A 10,775-nucleotide genomic window follows, 5' to 3' on the forward strand; every position below is an offset into this window, starting at 1 on the left:
TGGATCTCAAGTGTCTGCACTGCAGAATTTGCTTGTTTAGACCAGAGGGCAATCATTTGTTATCACGATAGGTTTGTAACACAGCATTAGTCCTTAATTAGAAAGTAACAAGCGAGGCCACTACAATGTAAACCATCTAAATACATTGCGATGAAATGCAAAAAAAAACAAAAAAGTCATGCAAAAAGATAACCGTTTAACAGAAAACAGGGAGAAAACCAGCCTTTACAAAGCAACGTTTTTCATTTGCTTAACTGAAAATGATGTGCATTTAGGGTAAGGGCACACGGACAGATTCGGGGAGATTAGTCGCCCCGACGACAAATCTCCTCTTCTTCGGGCAACTAATCTCCCCAATCTGCCTTCCCACTGGCTACAATGAAAAAATCGCCAGCTGGATGGTATGCACTGCGCTTCATTTTCCGAAGTCGCCCGAAGTTTCCTCGTGAGGCAACTTTGGGCGACTTCAGAAAACGAAGCGCCGCGAGGAAGAGGAGATTTGTTGCATTTTTCCAACATGTACTATACAGTAAAAAATACTTGCTGTAATTGAGCACTCATGTCTATTAATCAGCATGAGTCTGTGCTTTGTATCACAATAAGCACCTAATAGTAAGGTAGCCCCTTATAACCATGGGACAGATTTTTAAAGGGATCCTGTCATCGGAAAACATGTTTTTTTCAAAACGCACCAGTTAATAGTGCTACTCCAGCAGAATTCTGCACTGAAATCCATTTCTCAAAAGAGCAAACAGATTTTTTTATATTCAATTTTGAAATCTGACATGGGGCGCCGCTAGACATCTTGTCAATTTCCCAGCTGTCCCTGGTCATGTGACTTGTGCCTGCACTTTAGGAGAGAAATGCTTTCTGGCAGGCTGCTGTTTTTCCGTCTCAATGTAACTGAATGTGTCTCCGTGAGACATGGGGTTTTACATTGATGTTTTCTTAATTACCAGGCAGCTGTTATCTTGTGTTAGGGAGCTTTATCTGGTTACCTCCCATTGTCTTGTTGGCTTCTGGGGGGAAAGGGAGGGGGTGATATCACTCCAACTTGCAGTACAGCAAAAGAGTATTGAAGTTTATCAGAGCACAAGCACATGACTTGGGCAGCTGGGAAATTGACAAAATGTCGCCCATGTCAGATTTTCAAAATTGAATTTAAAAAAAAAACTTTTTGCTCTTTTGAGAAATGGGATTTCAGTGCAGAATTCTGCTGGAGCAGCACTATTAACTGATTCATTTTGAAAAAAAATTTTTTCCCATGACAGTATCCCTTTAAAGATTAGTCAAGGAAAGCGTTAAAGACAAGTAGATATATAAAATACCTGAGTTTTATATGGATAAACAAATTAATTTTTCATTGGTGCCAGTGTTCAGTCCCAGAAAATGAGATCCTTATGCAAAATTTCATGCAGGTAAAAAAAATACCCCAAAAGCATTTTAGTAAAAAAAGAAAAAGTTTGGAAAAATACTCAAACAGGAAAAAGAACTGGATCTTTATATGAGCAGTTGCAATCATTACAACTTGTAATAAGAGAATACCCCTAAAATGATTTAAAACTACAGTTTTCAAAGTATTCACCATTTTAAAAATTTAAAAGGGGCCATACACGGATAGATCCGCTCGTTTGGCGATGTCGCCAAACGAGCGATCTCCCTCCGATATGCCCACCTTGAGGTGGGCAATATCGGGCTGAATCCGATCGTGGGCCCTAGGGCCCAAACGATCGGATCCTTCACGTTCGCAAAACGGGCGGTCGGATCGCGGGACGCCATTCAACGAATAGATCGGGCCGCGATCCGACGGATTTTTAAAACCCATCCGATCTCGATCTGGCCAACTTTCGGCCAGATCTCGATCGGGGAAGCCCGTCGGGGGCCCCCATACACGGGCCAATAAGCTGCCGACTCGGTCTGTCGGCAGCTTTTATCGGCCCGTGTATGGCCACCTTAAGTCTTTGCGCATGAAAAACCCCAACCATAATGCAATGCTAAAATTAGTAGGGTTTTATATCTTTCATAAAAAGAACTCTAGAGTCTATTTTCATCCGTGCTCTATGATAGAAAAACAAAACATTAACAATACGAATGCCACAGGCTGTTTGATAGCGCATATGTATATGATTACCTAAAGTACATTGCATGTAGGAACTCCAAATTATTAATAGTGTATTATATTTTTCCTGAAGGATGCTATGGTTCCTTCAAACAAAACAAACAGCTTGTTTCACATACCCTATCATTTAAGTAACCTACGAATTGTATTTCTACTTTGAAAACAGATATAATGAAGAGTTTGAAGTGGTTAAATATGATTTTATAGACAACCGCTGTGTAACATTGTGGAGTTGACAAACTGTCCTTCCTTACTCTACAATCTGCCCTTGTTATGTAGCCCCATATGCGCCAATTTTTTATGTGATACACACAACATCAGAGCACAAAATAACAAATATGCTTGGGAACCATATAACATTTTATTTCTGAAATTCGAATTTCCAGAATTTATTGGGTTTCGCACACTGTTGCTACAACCAAAGTACAACAAAAATCATGCAGGCATATAAGGCCAAGTGATGTCACTTTGCTGCTGTAAACAGTTGCTTAGCAATACTGGTAATGGGAAAAAAATTTCTTCCCAGATGTCACATTGCAGTGATGTCACTTTTTGAGCACACCTGTCAAACAGGATTATATTATGGATGAGAGTAAGACACTTGATAAATAAAGTAATACTATACCTACATCAAAACCCACATGAACACTATTTATACTGCAATAATAGTTAAAAGGCACCTATTTGGCCAGGTTTTTGCTGGCTGAAATACGCTTATGTATAGTATGCCCCAAGACTGGAAAAGTCGGATGGTCTAAAAAGTCAGAATCCGAAACCCCGGCACTGTTCCTGTATATATAACAATTCAAAGTTTTCGGGGAAAGCTCCGAAATTTGCCCGACCCTTTTTTTTTTTTTTTTTGTTCATAAATAAGGTCCATTCTAGAATTCAGAGTTGCTCAGTTTGATATTAGAAATACCGAGATAAATTCGGACCTTGATAAATAACCCCCTTAATGTTTATATTAATAATAATAAACATTATAATGTTTAATGTTTATATGATTTCCTAGTAGACTTAAGTTACGAAGACCCAAATTATGGAAAGATCCATTATCCGGTAAACCCCAGGTCAAGAGCATTCTGGATAACAAGTCCCATACCTGTACAACTAAAAGTGACACTAAACTTTACAGAGAATTACGTGCCGGATAAATTGAATTCATACTATCCATCCAGATGGGAATGTTTATCACATACCGACCCTGGATTCATTCAACATAAGAGCTTCAAATAAGGCATGAATAATGACTTTCAAAAGTTACAGTGTGTCTAAAACAGCCCCTTGGGTTACAGTGAAGACTTCTAGGATCATAGGGAAAGCATGTAAAATGGTTTATTTAAACTTAACCTGGAGCGCTGCGACATATTGCATTTTTTGAAACTATCTTAATCACATAGTTAATGTTAATTTGTAAAGGGTGATCGACCACAAACTTTAAAAGTTATACCTTGAGTGGATACCAATAGATCCTCTCTAGTCTGTATGGCGTGAAAGATATACTGTTAAAGGAAAACTATACCCCCAAAATGATTACTTAAGCAACAGATAGTTTATATCAAATTGAATGACATATTAAAGAATCTTACCAAACTGGAATATATATTTACATAAATATTGCCCTTTTACATCTCTTGCCTTGAACCACCATTTCGTGACTCTATCTGTGCTGCCTCAGAGATCACCTGACCAGAAATACTACAACACTAACTGTAACAGGAAGAAGTGAGGAAGCAAAAGGCAGAACTCTGTCTGTTAATTGGCTCATGTGACCTAACATGTGGTTTGTATGTGTACACAGTGAATCGTATGATCCCAGGGGGCGGCCCTTATTTTTTAAAATGGCAATTTTCTATTTATGATTACCCAATGGCACATACTACTAGAAAAGTATATTATTATGATAATGGTTCATTTACATGAAGCAGGGTTTTACACATGAGCTGTTTTACTCAGTATCTTTTAATAGAGACCTACATTGTTTGGGGGTATAGTTTTCCTTTAAGTAAAGCCAGCTCTCCTACAGAGCCTGGGAAAGTACTGACAAGAAGTGGAATAGTTGATTTGAGGGTTACTGGTTCAATGCAGCACAAAATATACCATTGAGGGGGGTTACTTATCAAAGGTCGAGTGTTAAGAGTTTTTTATACCTCGAATGAATTTACAACACGAATGGTATCTTTTTTAAAAAAAAACAAAAAAAACAAAAAAAAACTTGAATAGGAAAAACCAGAATCTGTGAGTTCGAGTCCCGAAACCGGAAAACTTAAATTAATGGAGTTTTACACTGAAAAAAAAACTCGAATTGCTCGAATTATTTGAGTTTTTGGGCAAAACCCTCAGAAAAAAACTCGATCATCACGCAGGCTGCTAAAATTTTCAAATGGTTCAAGGGGCATCTGCCATTGACTCCTACATTACCTCAACATGTTTTAGATGGTGTATTTTCGGATTTGAGCTATTTCCAGGGTCGGGGTATGACCAAAAAATACAACTCGAAAACCCGAATTTTTTTCGAAAAAACTAAACTTAATAAATCTGTCCCTTAATAGCGTTTTCTTTCTATTTTTAGAGGTGTATAATGCAATGACAATATTTTTTACTGGCCATCCAGTTTAGATGGTCAGTTTGGATTAGGGCAGCCATTGAGTTAATTGATAAAGCATTGCCCAGAATACTAGGCATATTTATCTGCAAATCCACCAGGAGATGCCCTGGTATAACTACAGGTGGACCATATCCATGCTGTGGCTGTACCTATACTTGCAACTAAAAATGCTTGCTTTTATTTGCGCTCTCTTGTGTTTGAGATGCCTATGAGCTAAAAGTTCCCACAAAACCCCTTATAGCATAAAATGTTTTTCTGTTTATTAACCACAAGTAGAACATATGCATCCATTTTAATGACTCTATTAGAATGAAAGTCCGTAAATCATCGTGGCTTATTAATTTGTCAGGTCGATATGAGTCAAGCAGATTATTCAAAACAGAACCAAACCATTTGAAAGGAATACAAACGACACCTAAGAACTAGATTTTGTGAGAATCCAGATACGAGAAGCACGCAGAACATTATGTTACTGCCTTTTATCTCCCATAACACAATACCTCTGGAATGTGTTGGCTGCTAGAAAACAATAATAAAACTGCAGAACATCAGCATAAACTTCATGGTGTCAAACAATCAGTAAAACAAATATGAACATATCAATATGTAGCTGAAAGTTGCCTTAGAAGACATACCATAATAAACATATACATTGAGAAAAATGAAGCATCTTAGAGATATTACAAGGTCTTCAACAAAAGGGTATTTTATCTGTGTTATGGAATGCAGAACTTAAGAAAAATACTTTACAATATATGCAATGTTAAATTCAAATTTCTTACCTATGAAAGCAATAAAGATGCATCTGATTTCAATTTCACAATTTTACTGATCTATGAAACCTTACACAGGACACCTAGCAACAAAAGATCACAAATGGTGGAGGACTAAGCCGAAAGCTTTAGTCTTCTAATGACCCTACAACTTACTTTGGTCTTTGTGATCCTCAAATATATACAGTACAAGAGAAGCAGCAATGGGAGGTTTATACTCTCACTTGCTTTGGAAGAAAACATTTTAAGACGGTTTCCTTGGTCACTCTAAGAAGTCTGGTTTAAGGTGTCCTTCCTTTCTCAGTTCAAGACCCATAGTTTGTACTCTTGCTATGAATGGCTTGTATTAAAATGTGCTCATTTGGTTGCTCTGAAAAGATTGTTTTAACTGGGGTATCCCCACAGCATACATGTCCTGTTTGCAGATGTCAATGTTACTAATGATGTTTCAAAGGGAAAATGGCCGCCGGGTGAAAGCTGCCATTTGTTTTAGGAAAATGTGATGGTGCTGGCAAATGGAGGGGGGATATACAGGCTTATGATGTGGTTTGGGTGGGGAAGATATGCCTAATGTATATACATGGTAGGAAAATGTAGGCTTTACATGTCCTTTAAGGTCTGCATAATCTTTTTCAGACATTCTTGTGCAGAGGTCTCTCAATCTCAGGGGCTTGTTTTGTGGTGGTCCCCCTCCCACTCTCTCCAAGTTGTGTTTCAGGTACGGTAACAAAATGCAACCCAATGAGCAAATCAGAAAAAAAAAAATCAGAGCAAGCATTTGTTTGTATTTTTTTTTTGGAGAACACCAAAGAGTACTTTCATTGAAGGTTAAGATAGATACAACTGAGGAGAGGAGTAGGAAGAATATTGACTTGCCACCACATGGGAGTGATCAGAACCATAGACTGAAATGAAGGATATGGAAGAAAAGTGTTAATTATGAAAATTGGCCATGTGTTCTAGGCAGAAGAATGTTTTAATGGGCAAATCGCTTGACTATATTTTTTTGGAGGACTTTTCCTTTATCTGCTAATCTATCTGAGCCTAAAGAACCAAAATGACTAATGAGTCATTTTAGCTGGACAGTCTTTATGTTTAGAGGAGCCTTTTGGAAATGTGTTCATCATGAATGTAAGTCCCCTATCTTGGACAAAAATCCCAGATACCAAAACCTTTCGATAATAGATTAAACAGTAGTCCTTGAGTTACAAACATCTATCTTACATACAACTAACACTTACGAACGGAGGCTATTACAGTATAACCAGAGGCTATTAAAGTAAAGTACTGTGGTTTGCATAGTCTTTATTAGAATTTAGCTTTAATAAACTAACCGCCCCAACCGAATCTGGCGTGTGTTGTCTACTGCCGAGTGCTCCCCATCCCTCTCTTGCTGGGTCATACCTTCATTCAAACTGTTCCGACGCTCCTCCTGTTAAACTGGATTTAATACATAAATGTACTTGTTCCAGCTTACATATAAATGCAACTAAGGAACAAAACTACAGAACCTCAGAATCTCGTATGTAACCTGGGAACTGCCTGTAACTGTATTAGGTTTGCAGCCTGGGACCAAGAAGAGGGATTTCATCTAAACTTTTTGAGAAGTAGCAGGAATCTTTTTTTTATTCACTAGGTAAAGATATTACACTCTTGCTAAGTTAAACTAAACATCTAGGTTATACAAAAGAAAATTAGGAAGTTGGAGCAGGGTTTGCAAAGTAAAAGACTTAAATAGTGTACCAATACTAAAGATTGGACGCTTTTTTATATAGAGTTCTCTTTATCTATTTTCTTAGTGTCCTATAAACACAAGATCATTTTCAATCTTGAATTGTTTGCTTTTTTCTATAATAAAAAAAGATTTTAGGCCAGGATTATAGGGAGACAAATACTGTACAGGTATGAGATTTTATGGCCCCAAGCAACTCAAGGCTTCTGCTAAGTTTGATGAACAACATTAATATATAGCCTGTTCAGCCTAACACCACAAAATGCCTTGGTGCTATAGCATAGCATGGATGGATGCTCTCAAAGAGAAAATAAATACGGGCAAGACTAAACTACTCATATTTCCACCTAAACCAGCCCCCTCCTTTCTATACATATTGTCAAGTATATACATACAGTCAACAAAATTACCCTGCACCCAAGGCAGGTGCCTGGTTGTCAATTTAGTCCTCTATCACAAATTTTCAATGCACACTGGATCCCTCAACAGGAGATGCCATTTCTTGCTTAGGAATATTGCAAAAACTCTGCGTTTCATTACAGGCAGCTGTTAGAATTGATACAATAATTTCTAATACTTCAAAGTTGCTGCTGAGAAATGTATCAAGTAAATGTTGCAAAATTGTAACAGTTTAGAGTCTGCGGCTGAATTACTGAGTAGAAACATTGAAACACCAGTGACAGGAACTTAGATTTTGGAAAAACAGTAAAAAATAAGAAAAAAAAGGAAAGTACTTGACAAATGTCTTTATAATCTGAAAACAACTGAACTGAAAAAAAAGTGTTTTGAAGGTGAAGAACCCCTTTAAGAATTACTTTCCAGAGAAAGCATTGAAATAGAACATACAAGACAAAATATGCACGTTTCTCACCCCATTTTGCTTGTTTCCTTTTCTTCACAGACTGTAAGCTCTTCAGGACAAGGACTTCCTCCCTGTTTATTGAAAATCCTAGAACCTACACATTAGCCCTTACCATCCACTTTAAAATAACTAGGCAGCGCTGTAGAATATGTTGCCGCTTTATAACTACATATTAATAACTATACCTGTTTACACCTTGCAAAGAACTGCATACACCGGTGGTGCAGTTACAAAGGGGTAGTATATATTAGGTCAACTGCACAGAAATGTTGGATATCGCTGCATTAGACGATCACAAGGATAGATCTGAGAACTGTCTATATGTGGTGTAGAATGCTGTTTGCAAAGAAGGGACAAGAGACCTTTGGCTCTAACACTGGTAATTGCAGGACAACTGCTGGTATCACTTCATAGACTCTGCTTGTGGTTACAACAAAGAAAGAGTAAGCAGCGAGTTATGGACACACTGGCAATTCATCAGATTGTTGCTTTCATTGTCTAATTTGCTGTTAAGTATATTTTATTTGCACCTATTAGTAAAATTGCACTGAATCGAAACCTTTTATATCCCGTGATATCATAAAAGTATGAAAACTGTTATTGACCAATGATGCATTATTATTATTATTATTAATAATAATTATTATTTAAAGGGACTTCCAAACCAAAATTTGATAAAGAGGCCCACATAACACAGAAACCCCAAATATATCAGTTACCCATTTCTTTAAAAAGTATGAATAAATACAATTTTCTATGCTGAAATTCAGCTGTTTAATAGCTCTTCTCTTTCTGAATCATTTGAAATCCTGGCAGGGAAGGAGGGACTAAACACTGATATTACAAATAGTAACAACTTCTCCACAGCTTACAGACAGCATGCAGGAACTACTTAACCCACAATGCATTGCACTATGATGTTCCTTTCCTTATTGAAATCACAGGTGCAGAGAATTATGGGGTTTGGAGGATGCAGGCTGAGGACAGATGGCTGCAGATACAAAATAACAGTAGTCAGCCAGCTCAGCATAGTCAGAAAGATCACCGGGAGAGGGGGCTAGGCTTAGGGAACTGTCAGAAACTATTAAATATCATGAAAAGTCTGCATATTTTTTAATTGATGTATATTGCAAAGTTGCTTGAAACGATGTTTACTTTTCAAAAAGCTTATGTTATGTTTTTGTGGAGTTCCCCCTTTAAGCAGCACCTTTAGATTTGGCAGTTCTGTGCAGCAATAGAAGGTTGGATACACGAAGCATACAGATAACATGCAAAAACTGACTGATATGGGAGTTACAAGTAGGGATGCACCGAATCCACTATTTTGGATTCGGCCGACCCCCGAATCCTTTGCTAAAGATTTGGCCAAATACCTAACCCTAATTTGCATATGCAAATTAGGGGTGGGAAGGGGAAAACATTTTTTACTTCCTTGTTTTGACAAAAAGTCCCGCAATTTCCCTCCCCACCCCTAATTTGCATATGCAAATTAGTATTAGGATTCGGTTCGGCTGGGCAGAAGGATCTGGCTAAATCCGAATCCTGCTGAAAAAGGCCGAATACCAAACCGAATCCTGGATTCGGTGCATCCCTAGTTACAAGGGCCCATAAATGATTGTATTTCGATATTGAACATACAGATTGGTCTATTTCCCTTGTGTAAGATCTGGATAATAGAAAATAATGACAGATTTGGTGCCCAACTTATTAGCACACATCCATAAGGGCAAAGGGATCACCTTGATCAGGAAAAGCCAGACTGCAGCAATGTGTTGTTTTACTACAACTCCCAGAATCCTCCAGGGTAAGACACTGGGAGTTAAAGGGCTGAAGATTGTATATACAGAGAAATATTTACATTTATCTTCCTACCTTACCCCCAGAGAAAGAGCACAGGGCAATACCCTCTCTGCCCTACCCTCACATTATGTCAGTTAGCTAACATAGATGCATGTGACAAAACAAAGCGACCCTGTAATACAGCAACTTTATGTCCCATTTACTAAGCCATTCCAAAGTCATACACTGGTGGGTTCCACAGCTGTCAATCAGGCACCAGAGCACCACGTACATTTCACTTTCCCATGAGTCTCAACAGACACGTCTAAGGAAGACTTCGTACCACAAAAACAACGGCACACTTTACCTGTGCGAGTTTATTACAGCCCCAGCCGTTCGGCTTCCCCATAGCAGCTGCCTCAACGCTGGTGACATTGAAGACGCCATGACACTCTCATTGAACGGAAGCCGCACCAGGGACAAAACTGAAACATCGCAAGAGCGAATGTGTAGACGTCACAGCCAGAGTCACGTGAACAGCCGGCGCGGGAAGCTCAATGTGTGAGGGGATTGGGGGGAAACAATCGGCTCGGCAGTGTTTACGTCGGGTTGTCCTGCCATAGATGAGGCTGTTGTATTACACAAAACGTGTCAATATAGTTTTAACCTCGAACAAAAATATTCTACTTAACTTTGTAATATTATCAGCACAGTCAGAAACGTTCTTTATGTTTTCACAGGAAACGGCATACTGTTGAAATAAAATTTGATCCATCTGTTTCATTTCTATTAGGCACACCTTTAACCCTTTAGTATTACCTCCCGACATTTGAAAAATGGAAAGAGGGACAAAAAAAGATTTAAAAAAAAAAAAGAAAATTGGCCACTCCCTATATACCCAT

At 38.2% G+C, this 10,775-nt stretch overlaps 1 protein-coding gene across 1 annotated transcript in view; it reads right to left on the reverse strand.

Moving 5' to 3' along the window:
- Window positions 1–10,389, reverse strand: part of ndufs4.L (NADH:ubiquinone oxidoreductase subunit S4 L homeolog) — a 68,910-nt gene extending 58,521 nt beyond the window's left edge. The window contains exon 1 of the mRNA XM_018266156.2: window positions 10,241–10,389. Coding sequence (XP_018121645.1) covers window positions 10,241–10,320 — 80 coding nt within the window. The 5' untranslated portion in view covers window positions 10,321–10,389. The remainder of the gene's footprint in view (window positions 1–10,240) is intronic.
- Window positions 10,390–10,775: the final 386 nt, after the last annotated feature.

Source organism: Xenopus laevis, chromosome 1L (genome assembly GCF_017654675.1).
Source record: "Xenopus laevis strain J_2021 chromosome 1L, Xenopus_laevis_v10.1, whole genome shotgun sequence".
NCBI lineage: Eukaryota > Metazoa > Chordata > Amphibia > Anura > Pipidae > Xenopus > Xenopus laevis.